The sequence below is a fragment of the Oryctolagus cuniculus genome, chromosome 11, assembly GCF_964237555.1.
Source record: "Oryctolagus cuniculus chromosome 11, mOryCun1.1, whole genome shotgun sequence".
Classification (NCBI taxonomy): Eukaryota; Metazoa; Chordata; class Mammalia; order Lagomorpha; family Leporidae; genus Oryctolagus; species Oryctolagus cuniculus.
This window is the reverse complement of record NC_091442.1, coordinates 65,378,713-65,402,691: the sequence shown is the minus strand read 5'-3', so window position 1 is coordinate 65,402,691 and position 23,979 is coordinate 65,378,713. Positions and strand designations below refer to the sequence as shown.

General features: G+C 43.0%; 1 protein-coding gene across 1 annotated transcript in view; it reads left to right on the top strand.

Moving 5' to 3' along the window:
* Window positions 1-13,518, top strand: part of LOC100344901 (coiled-coil domain-containing protein 106) — a 41,584-nt gene extending 28,066 nt beyond the window's left edge. The window contains 4 exon segments of the mRNA XM_008257006.3: window positions 3,542-3,643; window positions 12,637-12,986; window positions 12,989-13,154; window positions 13,157-13,518. Coding sequence (XP_008255228.3) covers window positions 3,542-3,643; window positions 12,637-12,986; window positions 12,989-13,154; window positions 13,157-13,275 — 737 coding nt within the window. The 3' untranslated portion in view covers window positions 13,276-13,518.
* Window positions 13,519-23,979: the final 10,461 nt, after the last annotated feature.

The window sequence follows — 23,979 nt, the reverse complement described above, 5'->3', positions numbered from 1 at the left end:
GCTGTGGCCCAGGAGGGCAGTGGAGGATGGCCCAGGTGTTTGAGCCCCTGCACCCGCATGGGAGACCAGGAAGAAGCTCCTGGCCCCTGGCTTTGGATCGGCACAGCGCCGGCCATCATGACCATTTGGGGAGTGAACCAATGGAAGGAAGACCTCTCTTGCGTGTGCGCGCGCGTGCGTGCTCTCTCTCTCTCTCTCTCTCTCTCTCACTGTCTATAACTCTACCTTTCAAATAAATTTTTAAAAAGTGTTTGGTAATAGTAATAGAATGAAAAAGACTTCAACATGGGAAGCAATCTATACAGCAGACTCATAGACAATCACTTAAAGTAGCACTCTGACCTCAGAATCAGCCCTTAAGGCATTCTATTCTAGCTGAAAAGCTCACAAGAGCATTTTAGGCATGGAAAGCCAAGACGCTGTGGTAAAAAGTATCCTACATGAAGGACCTCTGTGGGTGAGACCCCAGTGGAAAGCAGTGGTCATCAAAAAAGGATGTACTTTTCTCTGAAGGGAAGAGAGAACTTCCACTTTGCTTATGGCCTTGTCTAAATATTGAAGGAGTTTGTGGATTCAAAAGGCATCTATAACCTAGGCAGTTCATGTCAAGAGCCTGTGTGTCTCATATATACAGTTTTAAGTTCATAATGATACTTCCCACCACATTCTCCCTCCCTCACTCCCACCCTTCCTCATGTTTCCTTTCTTATTTTGCTTTCAAGTTTTGTGATAATATACTTTTTTTTTTCCTTTGAGAACAAGTTTTGTCATTTATCAAAGAAGCACCCAAGGTACCAGGCAATGGAGTCAGGTACTTAGGCTTTTCTAAAACTTATGAGACACAAGCATGTCCTCCACTTAGTACACTAAAATCTTTGAGTAAAGTAAATCTCTCATAATCCAACTCTTTGAGGACAGAGGTCCTGGATGAGAAGTTAGTGCACAGTTACTCCTGTTGTTAATTTAACAATTAATACTCTATGGAAGACTTACTGTTAAGTTTTAGAAAAGATTTGTATTATGAGAGTTAATAGTAAAACTTGTTCTTAAAGATTTATTTCATTTTAGTGTATCAGGTGGAGGACATTCTTATGTCTCATAAGCTTTAGAAAAGCCTAAGTGCCTGTTTCCTTAGATGCTTCTTCGATTAATGACAAAACTTGTTCTCAAAGAAAAAATTATATTATCACAAAAATTAAAAGAAAAATAAGAAAGAAAGCAGGAGGAAGGGTGGGAGTGAGGGAGGGAGGATGAAGTGGGAAGTGTCATTATGACCTTATAACTGTATATATGAGATATATGAAATTTATTCCATTTATATAAACAAAAAAGCCACTTCCAGGCGGACAGTTTTAAATCATCTCTAAACTGGCCAGCAACTGGAGTCCCATTCTAGATTTGCATATGCTTGCCCAAAAGATAAAACCACAGTTGATGAGGTTGGCATTGTGGTACAGTGGGTTAAGCTGCTGCTTGCTACTCTGGCATCCCATAGCAGATAGCCAGTTTGAATCCCAGCTGTTGTGCTTCCAATCCAGGTCCCTGTTAATGCCCTGGAAAAGCAGGGGAAGATGGCCCAAATGCTAGGGCCTCTGCCACCCACCTGGGAGCCCAGGATAGAGTTTCAGGCTCGTGGTTTGGGCCGGACCCAGTATCAGTCATTGCAGCCATTTGGGAAGGGAATCAGCAGATGAAAAATCTTTGAATGCACTGTGCTCTCTCTCTCTCTCTCTCTCTCTCTCTCTCTCTCTCTTTCATTCCCTCTTTCTCTCTGCCATGCTGTCTTTCAAATAAATAAATCCTCATAGTTGCTGAGAAAGTTAGTAGGTGAACTACATCTATGACCAGGTGCACTTGCCCGTAAGGCTCTCCAAGAGAGCAAACATAGATTGGATCCATATATTTTGAGCTTGCTCAGTCTTCTTATTCAAGCTCTGAACCTCTTAACCATATCACCAATAGGTGAGAAGAGCTGACATGAATGGGAATGGGAGAGGGAGGAGAGAGAGAAGGAAAAAGAAAGAAGAGAGGATATATGTAAAATTGTATATTCAGTACTGTGGTCCTCCATCCTGTGTTGTGTACACTTACTTGATCTCTTTTCCCGTGCTGCCTGATGTATGGTCTAGATTGATCTAATAAACCATATGATTGAACAGTCTTAATTTAGCCTGTGAGCCTTTTGGTTGTGTGAGCTCTGTGATAGCTTGCCTGGAGTATACTTGGAAGCTATCATCATATCAAAGTAATCTACCCTAGGATATATTTTTCCTTGGTACTAGAATTTCTTTTGAAAAGGGAACAGAGAGTTGGGTATTCTTCTACAAAAACATTAAATTGGGATCATTTTGCACTAGAGAGCAATAAAAGCTTTTTTCCCACATTTTTCTGGTGAGAGCAGTTTTGATATCTGGTAAATGTTTGGAGAACTAGTAACTTCATATGAAATAATAGTCCTTACTTTTAGATGATGGTTTCTAGCTATATTTTCTGCTGCTAACAGATTTCCTTTTATTTTGTCATCATGGAGTTTTGGATCATTGATTTTTTGTTAACTATTAGCCACACCAGGAAAAGCACTAGAAACTCAAGCTTCTACGGACAGTGGCAGCAACTGGAAACTGAAGATAACTCTTGGCCACTCACACTCTTTTTCCTTTCTTCCTTATCCCCTATACTACTCCTGTTTTCCTTCCTTCCTTTCTAATATTTTAGCTGCTTTCACTTCTTCCCCAAGGTCTTCTCTTTCCCATTTCAGGAACCAGATGTGAGTACACACGGGTCTATCTCTGCTCTAAAAAGGTTTCATTGACTACATCAAGCATCTCTCCTGGAATTCCCAGAGAAGGTCTTCTCTGGGAAATCATTAGTCCTTTGTGCAAATAACCCTCTCACCCCAGACCTACTTCCCCACTTGGACAATTTTATGCTAGTCTGCACCATGCTGAGGTACAAGTCATGGACTTCAGTATCAACTTCTTACTACTCGTACATAAAATGATGTCACGATATCTAGGAGAGGCATTGGAACAGTTGTGCCTGGGACAGGAATCAGGGGAGATTCCGGTCATCCTCCCTTCATGTCCTTCTCCATAGTCCCCAAGGTCATCCTCCTGCTCTCAAGCAGTGGGTGTCATCGTTTTCCACTCCATAGTACCTTAGGGGGAACGTCAGTTTCTTCAGAGTGAAATGTCTGCAAATAAAGTCTTTCTCTAGCTAATACTGTCATCTTGAAAGGAGTGAAGGAGGTAATTCAGTTATAATGAAAATGAGCAAAAGAGATGTGGTGTTAATACTTGTGTAAGTGTAAAGACATAGAACAAAAATCATATTTCCTTTCATTCCTCCTCCCTGCCCTATCATCAAGCAAACAGGGACTTCCAACCACCCAACAAACAGGTAAACAAGAAACAGAAGTCATTGGATCACATAACTAGGAAGTCCACAAAGAAGGCCAGCATTGGATCCAGTCTGATCAAGACGAGAGCTCCACTTTGCTGCAGCTGTTTCGGTCATTTCCTCATATTGACTTAATCTTCAGGTGAGCTGCCTTCAAAGCGACAAGAAGGCTTCCATCAGCAGCTGGAACTTTACTTTCTTCTCTACAGCAAGAAGAAGATGGCTATAGCTCAGGACAAAAGAGGTATTACACTGTGGTGAGGGTAATTCCAGTCACTGATTGACTTAGACTTGGCTTCCCTCAACCAATCCTTGTGGCACAGAATGGTTAGGGATAAGCAGCTGGAGCTGGAGTCAGCTGAGCAAACCACCAGGGCTCCTACCCAACAGGGAGAAGAGTGGTTTCCCAAGGAGAAATCTGGGTACTATTGCAAGGACAGAAGAAAGGGAATTGATGCTACTTAAGAGAAAAAGAAAAACCACTGTGTCCACAGCATAGAATCTTTCACAGATTCAATGTTCAATTCAGTGTTCAATATATCCCTGATTAAGTAGTTGTTTCATGAAATTTTGTCAACTAATTTCCTTTTAACTGGAAGTTACTTATCTCCCATTACGTCATAACAATATTAAACACTTTAAGATGAAGCTACAGAATCATTCCACAGAGAATGACACAATTCTGGCTCCTACCCATCAAATGCAAATGACAAAGAATTATTGTTTTAGTATTCCAATTATTTAATGTTTCAATTTTAACATTTCCATTTAACTATCTGTTATTGAATTCTGAGTCATTCATTCCCTTAAGAGCAAGGTTGTTTTAGTAGCCTCATTTTTAATACCTATCTTTTGTTTCCAAGTTGTGTTCCTATCACCATTAATTTCCTGCCCAGCAGGAATACCATATGACTCAGCCTTCTAAAATCCAAGCACATTTCTGATTGTTTTTGCACATTTCAAGCATGCTTTGCTTCCAGGGTCAAATAGAATCAAAACTCAGAGGACATGGTCTGGTATTGTTTTGTTATCATTCAGTGAGTCCTTTCCCAACAGTCTTCTGAGGACTCCTGCATGCTATCCCAGCTCCTAATCAGGCTTCAGTATCTAAATTTGTTATATTACTTTCCACTGAATATAATTCATGGCCAGAAGGTCTATAATTTGAATCCTAGTTCCTTGACTAATTTGCCATTGCATATGCTAGAAAGTTGTTTTTCCAGAGAATACTCAACTACTCTTAGGTTGTGGTTTCTGCCACAATAGTGAAAGTTGTGTGATTCCACAAGTTGTTCCATTCATGTTCACAATTAAACCAGTTTTCTCTAAGGTAGCAAAAGGTGTATGTATGGTGGCCCTGGCAACCAGGACCCAGCTGAACTACCAACCTGGTCCAGAGCTAACTGATGCTTTCAATTCCCTATAAGAATCAAGGAAAAGAAGTGAGGAGAAGGGAGACCGTATTAGCATTTGCATTGATTGTATTAAAAAACCAGGGTGAATACTGTGCACCTGAATCATATCTGTCCTGGTCTATTGCTGGGCTTTTATAATGTCCTTATTATTTGCCTGACTCTCTTGCCTTCCATACTACACCACTAAGTTTTTCACCCTGTTTCTCTCACAATCAAAGAGCTTATATTGTGACCCAGCTTAGAACCAATACCTGTAAAAATTTCTTCCAAAGTGGTTTAACCTTGAAAGCAACTGGTGTTACTTGAAGATAACTTTGCTGCCTCCTTCCATCTTTCTACTAATTGCACTGAACAGAACAAAATTGGAGCAGAGAGCTATGTTTGCCACATGGTTCTTCAGAACATGAAGAAACTAGCTCTACCACTGTGACGTGCTACAGCAGGGAAGGGTGCTATTCAACCCTCTCTCTCATTTCTGTTCCCTATCACTGAATTCTGCTGAGTTTATCCTGTAAAAACACTTTTAATCTGTCTCTGACTTCGCATCCCTACTGCCCCAGCCCAAGGTCAAGCCTTTATCATCTCTCATCCAGATGAGAGCATTCACCTCAGATATGATCTTCCTGCTTTTGATCTTATATCCTTCAAATTTAGTCTCCGCACCGCTGAAGGAACTTGTGACATTTTGTAACTAAATCATTTCAACTGCTCCCTTACCTGCAGCAGTAGCTCTCGGAATCTTCATCTAAAGCCGAAGATAATATATTTTTTTAAATTGGAAACCTTAGAAAGATGCAAAATTTACATTTGCTATGGAAATAACTTAAATACCATCTTCTATCACAGTCTTTTCATAAAAGAAAATTTTAACCTACACATACATGCAATATAATCTCAAGAAAATGTCCAGTTTCTCCCACCAAGCACACTTAACTTTGTGGAAAATTCTGTCTATATATGAAAGAAAGAAAGAAAGAAAGAAAGAAAGAAAGAAAGAAAGAAAGAGAGAGAGAGAGAGAGAGAGAGAGAGAGAGAGAGAGAGAGAGAGAAAGAAAGAAAGAAAGAAAGAAAGAAAGAAAGAAAGAAAGAAAGAAAGAAAGAAAGAAAGAAAGAAAGAAAGACAGGCTAATCCTCTGCCTGTGGCGCCGGCATCCCCAGTTCTAGTCCTGGTTGGGGCGCCGGATTCTGTCCCGGTTGCTCCTCTTTCAGTCCAGCTCTCTGCTGTGGCCTGGGAGTGCAGTGGAGGATGGCCCAAGTGCTTGGGCCCTGCACCCCATGGGAGACCAGGAGAAGTACCTGGCTCCTGGCTTCAGATCAGCACAGCGTGCCAGCCGTAGCGGCCACTTGAGGGGTGAACTAACAGAAGGAAGACCTTTCTCTCTGTCTCTGTCTCTGTCTCTGTCTCTCTCTGCCTGTCAAAAAAAAAAAAAAAAAGGCAGCAAAAATTGTGTGCTGGCTTCAATTTGCAGTCTAGCATGGTATAAAAGACTTCCCATAAATGGGCCCCTGACTGTCCTTCTAGCCTTTTCCTTCCTAGTCGAAGGTCCCACAACTCTACATGGTTCACCCACACACTGAGGAATTTCTCACCTTCTGCTTGCTTGAGCTGTCTCTGTTGACCATGCATGGATGGATGGCTACTTCCCACCTTCCATGCCATGACCTCCTTTGCTCAACTACCTTTATGAATCCTGTAACACTCAGAAAAGGAGTCCATCCTCAAGAGTCATTCCTTCTATTCCTTAGGTACCTTGTCCCCATCCAAGAAATGAATTTAAGTAATTCAGTAACACCCAATGCAAATAGTATTATCTCCAGCATATCTATCTTTTTGCCTCTTTCTTCCACCAGATTAGAGCTCTATAAGCCAATAAACAATGGCATATTGCTTCTTTGCTCTTCTCATTTTTATGCTGATGGTTCCTAACACAATGATTCTCAACATGCAGAATACACCCAAAATATTAACTGACTGACAAAGCAAATGAATAAAGAAATTTATTTCAAAGGATTATGTGACAATTAATCTACTTATTAAGCCATTTTAATTATTCAGAAGAAAGATAACTTATCAATTAAGTTTCATTGTGCATATTTTTGCCTCAGCCTTCTTTCTTTACAAAAATAGTTCACCTTGCTTTATTTTGTTTTTCTCCGATATCTTATTGTGCTAATTAAGAGGTCATTGAATTTTCTGCCTATTCCCCAACTATCAGATATCTTGCCACTTAGGAAAATTTGAGAAAGGGAAATTATTCTTCTTTTTCTAAGATTACATAGAAAATAAGTGCATATTTTTGTTGTTATATTAATACATACCTCATTGTATAGGCTACTCCCTGAAAAACATGTCTTTAAAACCAATTAAGTGGGCCGGCGCTGCGGCTTACTAGGCTAATCCTCCGCCTTGCGGTGCCGGCACACCGGGTTCTAGTCCCGTTCGGGGCGCCGGATTCTGTCCCGGTTGCCCCTCTTCCAGGCCAGCTCTCTGATGTGGCCAGGGAGTGCAGTGGAGGATGGCCCAAGTACTTGGGCCCTGCACCCCATGGGAGACCAGGATAAGTACCTGGCTCCTGCCATCGGATCAGTGCAGTGGGCTGTCTCACTGTCCACTCTGCCTATCAAAAAATAAATAAATAAATAAATAAATAAATAAATAAATAAAACCAATTAAGTGGCCACAGGATAGTATAATATTGAATGGTGGTGATTATTAAAACATATGTGAATCCTTCTGGGAACACTATTGAGCATGCCTTGGAGTTCCATAAACAGAATTTCTAACCCTGTGAACTGTGGCAGAGCAAATAAACAGCATCTAATAAGTATTTAAGTCTTTAGTCTTTAAATTTAGTATTTAAGTCTTAGTATTTAAGTGGAGTATTTAAATCTTAGTCTTTCCAGCTCTCATGAGTGTAAGGATACACATGAAGGAATTACTGAAAATTAGGGCTCTGCTGTCAGATTGCTTTAAGTTTTAAATCTAGATCCTATGCTTGTTGTCAACTGACACTGGATGACTTACTTGAATTGCATCAGCCTGAAAAATCTTATCTGGAAAGTGGGGGAAATATTAGTAGGTAAGTCAGAAGATTATTTTAAGGATTAAATGATAAAATATATCTAGAGGGCTTGGTTCTCAAAAATCATACTTTTTCACTTGCTCTTTTTCCTGCCTCCCCATGGGAGCCACAAACAGATTATGTGAGTTGGCCATTTCGCCACCTAGGGAATTTCCCTTTCTTCTCTCTTTTTGCTCCCTCTCCTTGACAGCTGTCTTCCAGGCACCAGAGTTCCACTAGAAGCCATCCCTATTGCTGTAGCTTCCAGGCATTACCACCTATTGCTGTCACCTTGGAGCTCCTTAAGTTAGAGCCAAAGTTGGTTGAGGAGAGAAGATGAAATACCAACACATTGACTCTGGCACTTGCATTCTAGTAGAATAACTTCTTCTAATTTCACTGGTGATATGCCATCATCACATTTCCATGACATTGGATCCTACTACATCTATAACATTGGGCTGACAGTGTTAAGCAACCAACACCATACACTACTCAGAATTTTCTCTCACTTCTGCCTTTGTGGGTTAACTTAGTGGTACCCAAAGGTGATTGGTTTCTCATTCCTAGGAGATGCTATAGTCTTTTAAGGAAATGGATATCTGATATCCTGCTAATTCTGTGTGCACAAGTCTGAACTCAACTGCCATTAAATACTGATTCTCTGAAGAAGGGCTATCATCCTGCTATTCAATGAATTAATGAGTCTGGTTGGAGAGGCAAAGCTAATGTTTACTCAGCCAGTCAAATGGCAGATTTAACACTGGAAACAACCAGTCGGTGGACTGAGTTGGCTATAGGCTTATATTTCTCTTACTGGGTAAGTAAATGCCTTGAATCAGGTTTAAACAAGACAGATTTATGTGTGGTTATCAACCACATCAAAAAGGGAAGCATAAAATGTGCCTCACTTTAAACCGAAGAACACCTGTAAAAGTTAACAGATGTGATTACTGATGAAGAAGGTGCACACTCATTTCCACATGGGCACATGGATGTTATCCAGGGAGAGGCAAACAATGAGGTAGCTGATGAATCTTCCTACAATGACCCTAAGAAGTAAAGTTCCCTCCTTCTTAAGGTATAGTGGAGGTTTCCTTGATCACAGCTCGAGTTTGTTCAAAGACACTAGGAACCAGCTACAGGGCAACCTCACAGTCTTAGACATCTGCTGTCACCATTCCTCTCTAAGTCCACACCATGATACAAAGAGAGCCTGACATTCTTTCTTGGTCATCCCAAGTCAAACTCCCTCTGAAATAGTTTGCAGGTCTTGATTTGCAAAGAATTACAGAAAAGTTGGAAAAGAAGCTTCCTAGCGGGCACTTCTGAAATCAAATTCATTATCCCAGGAAGATAGGGTGAAAGAGGTAAAGAGGTGATTATTACCTTTTATATTGCAAGTTCTTAGTGAATGCTCTTATGGTCTGAGGCAGACTTATTGGTGGGGAAGGGAAGCAGAAGAGTAAGAGGAGGAATAAGAATAAGTGGGTGTACAAGAGTAATAACTGTGCTGTATGGGTCTAGAGAGAGATCCCCCACCCCTGATAGACTTGTTCCAGTCTCTTGCCTCCAGGTGTGAAAGAATTCAAGGAGGAGATAATGATAAAGGGAAGCAGGAAAGTGCGATTTATTTAAAGATAAAAGGAAAGTACATACACAGGAGTGCAGGCATTCTTTTTTTTTTTTTTTTTTTTTTTTTTTTTTTACAGGCAGAGTGGACAGTGAGAGAGAGAGAGAGAGAGAGAGAGAAAGGTCTTCCTTTTGCCATTGGTTCACCCTCCAATGGCCGCCTCAGCCAGCACGCTGCGGCTGGCGCACCGCGCTGATCCGATGGCAGGAGCCAGGTGCTTCTCCTGGTCTCCCATGGGGTGCAGGGCCCAAGCACTTGGGCCATCCTCCACTGCACTCCCTGGCCACAGCAGAGAGCTGGCCTGGAAGAGGGGCAACCGGGACAGAATCCGGCGCCCCAAACGGGACTAGAACCCGGTGTGCCGGCGCCGCAAGGTGGAGGATTAGCCTAGTGAGCCACGGCGCCGGCCTAGTGCAGGCATTATTAAGAGACAATGAATGTTGCAACTTACAAAATTCAAACTCATGCTTTTATAGGATGATGTGGTGCTTGAGGCAAGGATGAATTGAATAGTCAAAGGAAGCAAAGTTTTTGGAAGTGCTGCAGCATCTGTGATGATCTCTGGGAGTATGGCATATTGTGTACATATGGCTACAGAGCATGTGTTGGAATCTAGTAAGTGTCATGTGCCTGGTGCATGATGGGAAGTGAGATTCAACTGCATGATGGGGAGTGGGTGTGCTGAACCTGCAGTCATGTTGAATGGGCATGGAACTGGATACAGTTTGGTTGGTACAGTACTCAGTTCATCTTTTCTTTTTTTAACTTTTAGTTAATAAATGTAAATTTCCAAAAGTACAGCTTATGGATTGCAGTGGCTTCCCCCCCTCCATAACTTCCCTCCCACCGGCAACCCTCCCATCTCCTGCTCCCTCTCCCATTCCATTCGCATCAAGATTCATTTTCAATTATCTTTATATACAGAAGATCAATTTAGTACATATTAAGTAAAGATTTTTAACAGTGTGTACATACACAGAACATAAAGTGTAAAATACTGTTTGAGTACTAGTTATAGCATTAAATCACAATGTACAGCACATTAAGGACAGAGATCCTACATGAAGAGTAAGTGCACAGTGACTCCTGTTGTTGACTTAACAAATTGACTCTTGTTTAAGGTGTCAGTCATCTCCTCAGGCTCTAGTCATGAGTTGCCAAGGCCATGGAAGCCCCCTGAGCTCGCCAACTTCGATCTTATTTAGATAAGGTCATAGTCAAAGTGGAGTTTGACTCAGTTCATCTTTTCTACCTCCCTGCCTACATCGCCAGTAGAAAGTCAAGAAGAAGTTACGCTTCCTATCCAACATATAATTATTCCAGCAAAAATTCCAGTACTAGATGACAAGCTTGGCTTCATTGTTCCTGACTCATCTCACTTTTCTCTGATTCACACTCTTCTCTACCTCTAAAACAAGTAGAACTCGGTTTCCTGGTTTTCCATGGGTGATTAATGTTTCTAATATTGGGGAAATCATAGAATGTGGTCGAGATTCAGCATATCTTTCAAGATCCACAGTATAACTTGCCACTAATATTCCCCCATAGAGTTGTGAACACAGTTTAGATCTTTCATTACGTAACTGTGTCATTATTAATTTTCTAACTATGCTTGCCCACTTTCTTTCAGACTCTGGGACATGTGGTCCTGACTTCCCACTAGATAAAGAAGATCCACTCCAATATTTCTTCTATCTTTCTTTATAAATCTAGACCTGGGGTAAATAGAAATGCAAGATATTACTGAGATAAAGGAGAAACTAATCTTGCATTTCAAAGAAATTTTCAGCAACTATTCCTTGAAAATCTTCCTTTGTCACTGAATTTTTAATAGATATTTCAAGAACCTTATGAGAAAATGCAATAAGCTTTTTTTTTTTTCTGACAGGCAGAGTGGACAGTGAGAGAGAGAGAGACAGAGAGAAAGGTCTTCCTTTGCCGTTGGTTCACCCTCCAATGGCTGCCGCGGCCAGCGCGCTGTGGCCGGTGCACCGCGCTGATCCGTTGGCAGGAGCCAGGAGCCAGGTGCTTTTCCTGGTCTCCCATGGGGGAGAAAATGTAATAAGCTTTTGACAGAAGTAGAGTGAGATATTGTAGAAGATGAGCAGATCAGAACTTCTATTACTTCTATTGCTGCTATAAGTACTTATGATGACAATGATGATTATGTTTCCCATTTTTTTGAATTCAGATGCTTAAACTTCTTTGTATTCTCGATTCCAAATAGCTACTCACCATTATTTTCACTTTTCAGATTCAAACATACTAATCCAAAGCCAGGAAGTAGTAAAGCCATATGTCAGATGCTGGATTGTCAGTCACTAGTGGATTGTTGCCTCACTTTACAAAAAACCAGCATGCCAATGAGAAAAAGAGAGTAGATGTTAAAGATAGTTTGCAATTTCTTTCGTCTTCTCTTGTCCTTTTTTCTATGTGTCCTCATATCTACATTAACAGTCAGTAGTAGTTACAATGCATGTGATAACACGCCCCAATTCTTTGTAGATTAAAACAAAAATCATGTATCATACACATATGGTGGGTCAGCTGCTCAATATTATTAATCAAAAGGGAAATGTAAATCAAATACAATATCATATGAAATATGAAATATCATATCACCCCTGTTAGAATAATAGCAAGTAATAAATGCTGGGGAGGACGTAGAGAAGGAAGAGCTCTTTTACATTATTGATAAGAATGTAAATTAATGCAGCCAGTATGGAAAACAGGATGGAGATTCTTCTAAAACCTAGAAACAGGTCTTCTGTGTGCTCTAGGAATCCTACTACTGGATACATATCCAAAAGACATGAAATCATTATATAAAAGAGATACCTACTCCACCATGTTAACTGCAGCATGATTCACAGTGGCTAAGATATGGAATCAACCAAGATATCTATCATCAGATGACTGGGCAAAGATACACGCACGAGCACACACACACACACACAAAATGGAATATTATTTAGCTACAATAAAGAATGAAATCCTGCCATGGATGGAACTGGAGGATGTCATGGTAGAGTGAAATAAGCCAAATACAGAAAGATAAATACTGCATGTTCACCTCCGTATGTGGAAGCTTAACAACAACAACAACAACAAACACCCAAAAACAAAGAAAAAAACCAATGTGAACACAGAATAGTGGTTACTAGAAGCTGGAGACTCGCAGCTCTCTACAGCCTGAACTCCTCGAAGGCGGGCTTCCAGGAGCCCGCGGAGGCCGCGTCGCCCAACCTGGCCCTGATGAACAGCGTCAAGGCGCAGCTGCATCTGGCCCTGGAGAGGAACTCATGGCTGCAGAAGCACATCAAGGACCTGGAGGAGGAGCGGGACTTCCTGCGCTGCCAGCTGGACAAGCTCATCTCCTCCGCGCGCGTGGACGCAGAGGACCACTGCCGGGCCAAGCCGGGGCCCCGGGGGGCGGAGGGGGACAGCCGCGGTGGCGCGGAATGCGAGGTCTCGGACCTAGAGGCGAGGCCTCGGACCTGGAGTCGGCCGCCTCGTAGCTCAGTGCCGCGTCCGAGGAAGGCAGCGCCAGCAAGTGGAAGAGGCAGTGGCCGCGGGCAGGCGCCGGCTGGAGGCGCTTCGGGAAGCCCAAGGCCGGGGAGCGGCAGCGGGTGAAGGACGCCGACGGCTGTGCCGCTACAAGAAGATCCTGGGCACCTTCCAGAAGCTCAAGAGCATGTCTCGGGCCTTCGAGCACCACCGCGTGGACCGCAACACCGTGGCGCTGACCGCAACACCGTGGCGCTGACCGCAACACCGTGGCGCTGACCACGCCCATCGCCGAGCTGCTCATCGTGGCCCCGAGAAGCTGGCTGAGGTGGGCGAGTTCGACCTCTCCAAGGAGCGCCTGCTCGAGTACTCGCGCCGCTGCTTCCTGGCCCTGGACGACGAGACGCTCAAGAAGGTGCAGGCGCTCAAGAAGAGCTAGCTGCTGCTGCCCATCACCTACCGCTTCAAGCGGTGACCCGTGCTTGCTCAGATTAAATAAAGAAAGAAATAAGAGACATGACGCTCGGGCAGATGGCCCCCGGAATTTGAATTAAAAAATTAAAAATAAAACAGAGACATGACGCTTTGGCACACACACACACAAAAAGGTTAGAGGGAGTCTGGATGATGAACATCAAATCAGAGTTAGATCAAAGGAATAAGTTGCTAACGTTACACGGCATAGTAGAGTAACTATAGCTCACAATAAACTGACATATTTTGTGAGCAAATAGAACAAAGGAGCTGCAAAGTTCCAATCACAAAAACATTTCAAAGAAGGGGAAATATTGATTACCCTGATTGGATCAGTACACATTTTATATATATGTATTGAAATAATGCACTGTAGCCTATAAATATGTGCAATTATTATTAATTTTTTATTTTTAAAATGTTCAATTTAATATTTCTGTATTTTATTATATATGTATACATATATTTATGTATTATTTTTTGAGATAACATATTTTAAATTTACATTATAGTCAAAGAATGAATGGCTCACTAAATAAATAGTTCAACAAACAAAGTTTAAAAAGACCATAGTCCAGCAGGAAAATACACCAGGGCTAGAAACCATAATCTAATGAAAACAGATTCATTACTAATATAAAGTAAATATTTAAAATAGTCATAAAGTCATTAACACCATAGCAATTTATAATTCTATCGATTTGTTTGACAAACATTTCAAAGTTAACAAAATGCTGTATTCGCGCCAAAACTTCTATACTCAGGCATTTCTTTCCCTTTTTCGTTTGTTTTTTATTTAAACTCCCACATATTAGGTTGTTCTGTGTCTGGCTTATTTCACTCAACATGATGTCCTCCAGTTCCAGTCATTTCGCTGCAAATGATATAACTTCATTCTTTTTATTGCTGAATAACATCCCATTGTACATATATATCACAATCTCTTTGTCCACCAATTGTTAATTTTTAAAAAATATGGAATGGAAGTCCCAAGGCAAGGTGGTTAGAAAGAAAGAGAATGACTATTACTACTCAGTCTTCCCTGCATCTCAGTTTTGGAAACCCCAAATCATGATTTTCTTCTAACATGTGTATCTTGAAAATCTGACCCTAGCAGTTGCTACAGACATATCGAGCAGGAGCTGAAATTTCTTTCTTTTTTCTTTTTCTTTCTTTTTTTTTTTTTTTTGACAGGCAGAGTGGACAGTGAGAGAGACAGAGAGAAATGTCCTCCTTTTCCGTTGGTTCACTCCCCAATGGCTGCTGCGGCCAGCGCGCTGCGGCCGGCACACTGTGCTGATCTGAAGCCAGGAGCCAGGTGCTTCTCCTGGTCTCCCATGGGGTGCAGGGCCCAAGCACTTGGGCCATCCTCCACTGCACTCCCGGGCCACAGCAGAGAGCTGGCCTGGAAGAGGGGCAACCGGGACAGAATCCGGCGCCCCGACCGGGACTATTACCCAGTGTGGCGGGGCTGCAGGCGGAGGATTAGCCTATTAGCCACGGCACTGGCCAGGAATTGCCACAAATAGAAAATTAGGAAAATAAAATGCTTTCTAAACTCCATTTCTTTTTTTATTTACTTATTTTTTATTTATTCCCTGCCCCAAAGAAACCTTTTATTTAAGGAATATAGACTTCATGCATTTCATAAGTACAACTTTAAGAACATAGGGATTTCTCCATTTCTTTATTGACTGTGCTCTTTAGCTTGGACTATATCTCCACACAGGTGAATAAGGTGAGGCTCAGTGTATTAACACTTGGAAAATTCAGGCTTTGTTGGTTTCCAAAAACTAAGAAAGTTTTACAAAGGTTTACATTTCTCTGTTACCATATAACAATGCCAGTTGGACAAGACCACGGGCATTTATCGATTAAAAGGAATAACAATAAGTTTAACAAATTTAATTTGAAGAACTTTGCTTACTACAGAACACCAAAAAATAGTCAAGCACAAGGTACTGGTTTTTTTTTTGTTTTGTTTTGTTTTTTTTTTTTTTTTTTGGTCTGTTTTTTGTTTTTTGACAGGCAGAGTGGACAGTGAGAGAGAGAGACAGAGAGAAAGGTCTTCCTTTGCCGTTGGTTCTCCCTCCAATGGCCGCCGCGGCGGGCGCGCTGCGGCCGGCGCACCGCGCTGATCCGATGGCAGGAGCCAGGTGCTTCTCCTGGTCTCCCATGTGGGTGCAGGGCCCAAGCACCTGGGCCATCCTCCACTGCACTCCCTGGCCACAGCAGAGGGCTGGCCTGGAAGAGGGGCAACCGGGACAGAATCCGGCGCCCCGACCGGGACTAGAACCCGGTGTGCCGGCGCCGCTAGGCGGAGGATTAGCCTAGTGAGCCGCGGCACCGCCACAAGGTACTGTTTTATCTACTCTCGCAAATTGTAGTTGATATTGTGGTTTCTGGGTATTTTCCCGTAAGCCTTCCCTGAAATATAACTGTAAACTGATTTCTGTTTGGTAAATCTATTCTTTTTTTTTTTTTTTTTTTTTTTGACAGGCATAGTGGACAGTGAGAGAAAGAGACAGAGAGAAAGGTCTTCCTTTTGCCGTTGGTTCACCCTCCAATGGCTGCCTCGGCTGGCGCGCTGCGGCCGGCGCATCGCGCTCATCCTTCATCCGATGGCATGAGCCAGGTACTTATCCTGGTCTCCCATGGGGGTGTAGGGCCCAAGCACTTGGGCCATCCTCCACTGCACTCCCTGGCCACAGCAGAGAGCTGGTCTGGAAGAGGGGCAACCGGGACAGAATCCGGTGCCCCGACCGGGACTAGAACCCGGTGTGCCGGCACCGCAAGGTGGAGGATTAGCCTAGTGAGCCGCGGGCGCCGTTGTAAATCTATTCTTAATCAACTATGCAAAATACAGAATTGTCACAGATATTCAGACATTATAAAAGAGCTCTGAACTCTATTTAATACTCACAAGGTATTATTTAATAGTAAAAGTGGGGGGGACTTTAATTCTTGGAGAGGCAATGTGCGTTTCTAGAAAGATCTCTGTTTCCAGTTCTGCAATCAAAATTAGCTTTACAACCTTGGGCAGCTTGTGTGGATTTGAAGGTTTTTAACAAACTGACACCAACAAATTTCTCTAGATACATTTCCCACTCCTCATTCTTATTCCTCCACTCCAGTCCTATTCCCTTCTTTTTCTCTCTCATCTTACTGTTTTTCACCTATCATTTTGCAAAGCAATTCATCTCTTTTTTTGCAGACTAAGCACTAGAGAATTTCACTCTTCACTCTGAAAAGAGTGAAGACATTTTCCAAAACAAAGTAGCATCTCTTCTGTTAAAAGAGCCTGTATATCAGTCATTATTTTTAATAGTGTAGCAACTTTTTCTCTTACCAACATCAGTGTAATATACTCTCAATGAACTTACTGAATACATGTAAACCAATTATTTTTTATTTGACCACTAATCTAGCTATGCACTTTGATAAAGTATTTTTTCATCCTTAATATAACTTTACTTTGTGAGCATCTGTGGGAAGAGCTGGATTCAGAGAGATTAAATAATTTGTCCAAGACCATACAGCTTGTTAGTAGTAAAATTGGGATTTAAATACACAGCTGTATGGTTCTGAAACCTTTATTTTTCTGATCTATAAAATAGGAGATTTAATGAGACAATCTCTGGGATCCCATGAGATATGAGAGCCAATTTCAGCCCTTCTATGTATTCAGCAGAGGTGATTAAACCCATCAAGACTGGCTCTTGACAGGCTCCCAGGGGAAGACTGCTAATACTTGGGACTACATGGGACAGATGCTTGACACCTGGTTAAGACATCACTTATGGCACACACTGCATCCCTTATCAGGGTGTCTGAATTAGGGTCCCAACTCTGCTTTTAACTCCAACTTCCTGCTAATGTATACCCTGGGAGGCAGCAGGTGATGACCCAAGTACTTGGGTGCTTATCACCCTCATGGGATACATGGATTGAGATCTAGGCTCCCAGCTTTGGTCTGACAGAGCCCTGGATGTTATGGGCATTTGGGGAATGAACCACCAGATAGAAGACCTCTCTCTCTCTCAACTAAATAAAAATAAATAAATATTTTTAAAAGACCTTGGAATATCCTGCCTGGTCAGACTTTTGTTTACCTGGGGCCTTTGGCCACACAGGACACTTTATGCCAATGGTGTTATTTATAGTAAAGACCTTGGGCTATGCCACATCAGTTTGGCCTCCAGATTGGGATGGAAACTGAGTAAATAGGGTCAAGTCCCACAAGTGGTCAGCCATGTCTATGTCAATAACCCCACTAAAAGTCATGAGCTGTGCGTGTTTCTGGGAGAAAATACTTCCCATGTGTGACACATCTCTACTGGGGTCATGAAGCACTGTCTGTAAACTCCAATGGGAGAGGACAATTGGGAGTTTGTGTCTGGTCTCTCCTGCACTCTGTCAATGAGCCTTTACCTTCGCTGATTTTAATATCACTCTGCTGCAGTAAATCATTACCGTGCCTATCACAGCTCCTCTGAATTCTCTGAGTCCTTATAGCTAATCATTCCACCTGAGAGTGGCCTTGGAGGTCCCCAACCATGCTGTGACTATTTGCAATTGTTTGTTGACAACTCAGTGCCATTGCTTCTCTGCAAATCTAAGGAGGACCCAAGAGTGACATTTTCTTCAAACTGCATCCCCCATCTTTTTCTAAGGATTTGCCAAAAAGAAGCACTTCCATGGGACCTTGGAGGAAGAAGAGAAGCAGCCACCAATATTTGCCAGAAGCAGCTGTAGTCAGACTACAGATCACCAGTTTTTTCCCATAAGGGGTTTTATAATCAAGAATTTATTCTTGGCAGAGCACACCATTTTGACATTGTAATTAAAAGCAGCCATTGATAATGCATAAACAAGTGTGTATAATAATGTCCCAAAGAACTTTTACTTATGGACACCGATATTTGAATGATAATTTTACATCACAAACATTCTGCTTTTCATATTTTTAGCTCTTTAAAGAAGTAAATCCAGGGCCAGCTCTGTAGTACAGTGGGCTAAAGCCCTGGCCTGAAGCACTGGCATCCCATATAGACATCAGTTCTAGTCCCAGCTGCTCCTCTCTGATCCAGCTCTCTGCTGTGGCCTGGGAAAGCAGAAGATGGCCCAAGTCCTTAGGCCCCTGTACCCACATGGGAGACCTGGAAGAAGCTCCTGGCTGCTGGCTTCGGATCAGCACAGCTCTGGTTGTTGTGGCCATCTGGGGAGTGAACAGATAGAAGACCCCCTCTCTGTCTCTACCTCTCTCTGTAACTCTTTCAAATAAATAAAATAAATCTTTAAAAAAGTAAAATAAAGGAGTAAATCCATTTTTAGTTTGCATGCTATATAAAAACAGATGGTGGAGCAGATTCAGCCTGTGGGTCCTAAACTGTTGACCCTTGCATAGGTAGTTGGCAAATATGTGATTCATGGTAGCTTCCAGTGAGCCCTCGAGCTTCGTCTTTGTCAGAGTTTTGTGTTGACACTTTCTGATTCTGATCCCCTAGCCTTTCCAAAGGTTTAAATGTCGTTAGCCCCTGTGTCAAAACCTTTTATTCTGGAACAGAGTGACTTCTACTTTAATAACTAAACTGGGGCTCTTAGAACATTTAGTACTAGAAGCAGTTGCAGAAAAAATAAAAAAAAAAAAACTTCAAAAAAGAAAATCTAGGATTCGTTCTCTGGTCTGAGCAAAGCTAAAGAGGATAATGACCTCACTGTTAGTAAAGAGTGAGGCTTTGTTGCACAATATGGGAGGACACAATCATTTCTGAAACTGAGGCCTTAGTTGCCTGGAGTTAAGAGCCTGTGGAGGGTAAAACTGAAAGACTATGACTCTTACAAGAGGACATTGCAGTAGAAAGCATGACAACACTGGTCATGGAGCAGGCTGGAAACCTCTGACTGGAGCTGACTTAGGAGAGCCTTTAAGTTCTCAAGCAGAGTCAGCGAATCCGAAAGCTTTTAGGACTGTCCTGAATAATACATTTACTTCCTATAGCTGAAGGGCTGATATTTCTCAAAGTCAAACTGAAAACCTGATCCTAGGAGGGTCTGGATAACAATGAAAGTTGAACTCGGTGAACTGTGTCAAATCCTTTTGTAAAATTTAGGGTGCGGACAGGGAAAGAATGAGGCCTTGAGAGCTGGAATGGGACACTTGGGACAATTCCAGAGGAGGAAACTGGCCATTATTCTCTAGTGGTGGCTGCACGCAGACGCTGAGCAGGCGGTGGGTAAGAGGCACACAGAAGGGTCAGCCATGCCCATCCCCAGCCCACCCCCTGTCAGTGTTGCTGGCTGAGATTGTAAGCAATGGGCTTCTCAACCTGAAACCTCTGAATCCCTGGATTAAAAATGCAAAGAGTAACTTCTGTTTGCCTGAATAAACACAACTGACACAATACCTAAGCATCAGATAGCCCATATATTGGGAAACCTGTTAATACGACCTTCACTTCTCAGCAATGTTAAGCCAAAGGGTGGTGCAGACATGAGAAGTAAGCAACGCTCCTAAACCACATAGGAATGCACTGATATTGAGTGTTCCCAGCCGTGTCCACTGTGAAGCACATTAGGACCCAGGTAGATTTGCAAGGCAGATACTGAGGAAAGAAATTCTCCCTGAATTTTTTTGGGGTCTTGTTGTCTTCGTAGCTTAAATCCCCGTCTCAATACCTAGCACACCTGAGCACTCAATAAATGTTTATTTAGCACTGACATTTGCCTGCATAAGATGAGTCCTAGGGCAGGTACCACGGCTCACTAGGTTAATCCTCCGCCTTGCGGCACCGGCACACTGGGTTCTAGTCCCGGTCGGGGCGCCGGATTCTGTCCCGGTTGCCCCTCTTCCAGGCCAGCTCTCTGCTGTGGCCAGGGAGTGCAGTGGAGGATGGCCCAAGTGCTTGGGCCCTGCACCCCATGGGAGACCAGGAGAAGCACCTGGCTCCTGCCATCGGATCAGCGCGGTGCGCCGGCCGCAGCACTACAGCCGCGGCGGCCATTGGAGGGTGAACCAACGGCAAAGGAAGACCTTTCTCTCTGTCTCTCTCTCTCACTGTCCACTCTGTCTGTCAAAAAAAAAAAAAAAAAAACAAAAAAACAAAAAAACAAAAAACAAAAAACAAAAAAAAAAACAACGCCGGCAATATCATCAAGTTAAAGTGTCATCAGCATAACAATATCACATTAAAAGTCTCAAAGTCTGCCTGTCTCATAGTGGATGAGATTATGGATTTACATACTCAATCTAAAGTAATTCAACTGCTTCCTTTGAGCATTTCTACACAAGTGAATTTTAAAATTTTGATGTAAACTATATATTGTTTTCCAGAAATTATGTTAATGTACTTTGGAACAAGAAGAACACTCTGTTTTTCCTGTCAAGATTTCCTTGCTTTAAACATAATATGCCCCAAACACAAGTTAAACAGATATGTAAGAGAGGCACTGCTCCCTTGAATTTATTTTTGGGTACTCAAATCTTTTCAAGGGGCTCTACTGAATATTGTTAAATTCTATTTCTAAAACTCCCTAAGAAAGATGTTTCGGTAGCATAATTTGGGTAATACAGTTATAAGAGATATGTTTGCTTGCATGCTTCGAGAAGCAGAGAGATGCAGAGAGAAAGAGAAAGACAGACAGACAAGAGAGCCCCTGTCAATTAGTTCACTCTCCTAAATGCCTGCAACAGCCAGAACTGTGCTGCACGGAAACTGGAAGCAAAAGAACTCAATCCAGGTCGCCTAGATGGGTAGCAGGAACTTCCTCTCAGGATCTGCACTAACAAGCAAGCTGGAGTCAGGAGTGAAAGAGAGGATCAAGCCCAGGTACTCCGATGTGGGACACAGACATTTTTAGTCTTGTCTTAACTCTAGGCTAAATGCCCATCCCGGAGAGATTTTTTTTTTAATTTTTTGACAGGCAGAGTGGACAGTGAGAGAGAGACAGAGAGAAAGGTCTTCCTTTTTCCATTGGTTCACCCCCCAACGGCTGCTGCGGCCGGCGCACCGTGCTGATCCGAAGCCAGGAGTCAGGTGTTTCTCCTGGTCTCCCTTGCGGGTGCAGGGCCCAAGCACTTGGGCCATCCTCCACTGCACTCCCGGGCCACAGCAGAGAGCTGGCCTGGAAGAGGGGCAACTGGGACAGAATCCGGCACCCCGACTGGGACTAGAACCCGGTGTGCCGGCGCCACAGGCAGAGGATTAGCTTATTGAGCCACGGCGCTGGCCTCCGGAGAGATTTTTTAAAACTCACTCGAGATCAGATCTGTCTCCTGTTTTTACAGTCTTTCTTTATGACTCATCTCTGTCCACCTGTTTTGTTTTTTTTTTTTTTAGATTTATTTATTTAACTGAAACGTAGAGTTACAGAGAGAGAGGGAGAGAGAGAGGGAGAGAGAGAGAGAGAGAGAGATCTTCCAACCACTAGTTGACTCCCCAAATGGCCATAATGGGTGGAGCTGGGCTGATTAAAAGCCAAGAGCTGGGGGCTTCTTCTGGATCTCCCACATGGGTGCAGGGGCCCAAGGACTTGGGCCATCTTCTACTGCTTTCTCAGGACACAGCAGGGAGCTAGATTGGAAGCAGAGCAGCCAGGACTCAAACTGGCGTCCATATGGGATGCTGGCCCTGTAGCCGGTGGCTTTACCTGCTATGCCACAGTGCCCACCCCTCTGTCCACCCCTTTAGCCTCACTCTATGCCACTGTCCCTTCACTTATGATCACTCTTGGGTTATAGTCACAGAGACAAACAGATCCAGAATTCAACAGAAAGACATTTGTATAGTGTTAAGGTCTTATCCTGAGGCAGACAGGAAGAACTTGAGAAGAAGCTGTCAGTAGATTGGTTTAACCCAGTCAGCTGGTAAAGTAACTGGGGTTGGGATTTGCAAGCGGAAATCAAAGGAATTAGGAAGTTCCCAGTGTGAATCCAGAGTTGGGCATGTTGATACGACATCATCTCAAGGGCATGCAGTTTCTTTTTTAAAGTGTTTTAACGCTCACATTGGTCAATGACAAGGAATGAATCATGGCTAAGACCAAGGCAAAATTCTCCAGCCCGTGAGTAGCCTCTGTATGCTGGAATTTCTACTTCAATTTGCTGGAGATGATAAAATTGATATACTTGGAATAGTAAAAAGCTTCGCTTAATAGGCAACTGGGGGAGAGGTGCAGCACACAACTCTAAGATGAGTGCTCTAAGATGTGTGCCATTTCTTTTTTTTTTTTTTTAAGATTTATTTATTTATTTGAAAGTCAGAGTTACACAGAGAGAGGAAAGGCGGAGGAGGGGTGTCTTCCATCCAATGGTTTACTCCCCAGTTGGCTGCAATGGCCAGGAGCCACTTCCATGTCTCCCTCACGGATGCAGGGGCCCAAGGACTTGGGCCATCCTCTACTGCTTTCCCAGGCCACAGCAGAGAACTGGATCGGAAGTGGAGCACCTGGAACTAGAACCGGCACCCATATGGGATGCTGGTGCTTCAGGCCAGAGCATTAACCCACTGCGCCACAGCACCAGCCCCAAGATATGCCATTTCAATAGCAGTTTACATGGATGTTGTCTCAAGAGTTGTTTAGGAAACCATCTATGCAGCCATATGTAGCACTCTTTCTGAATAAGTACCTTTGCCTCCAGAAAGAATAGTAATACTTTGATGTAAAGCTCAAAGATAAGCATTTGTAATCAATGGGTTAATGTTGGTATGGTTATTATTTAAAACATTTGCAATATTGTAGAGAAACAGCATGTTAGAATACCTAAAAGGTTAGAATTCTAAAACAGTAACAGCTAGCAGACTCAAATTGGGGAAATTTGAGGATAGCTTAATGAAAGAACCATTGTAAAGGGATAACCCATACTCTGAAGCCAGTGACCCGGCAATTGCCTGGGGAGTGTGAAGAGGGGGCCATTATGTGAACCCAGAGGCAGAGAGGGCCACAGGGAGACCACCTGGCCAGAGCACCAGCACTCAGTTGAAGGCTGCAGTCAGTCAGAAGTGACCTCAAAAGGAGGAAGCCAAGGAAACAGGCATCTAGACCTCACTCTCTCTTCCGTCTCACCTGCTCTGCCACTGGTTGAACTCAGCCAGAAATCACAGGGTAGAAGTTTTCCTCTCAGATAATTCACACGTGTGGGAAGAACGCACGAGGTAGAAAGGGAATCTGAACAGGCAAACAGACCATACCTAATCCACATTACCCCTCAGGAATGGCTCTTGCCCTTCTTGGGAAAAGTTTATCTCCCCAAATAGAAGACACAAGAAATACCAGCACAGGGCCCATGTATACCCCCACCCACTGAGAGTCAAAAACATTACGCACGATCAAGTTTCAACTGGGAAGGATACACCTCCACGCTCATTCACATGGCTGCTGGCAGGTCTTAAGTCCTCACTGGCCCCGAGACATTGGTTTCTTGTCCCAGCACAGTTACAAAAGAAAGCCGATGACATGGTGTCTGGCTTCCCTCAGAACAAAGGAGCAC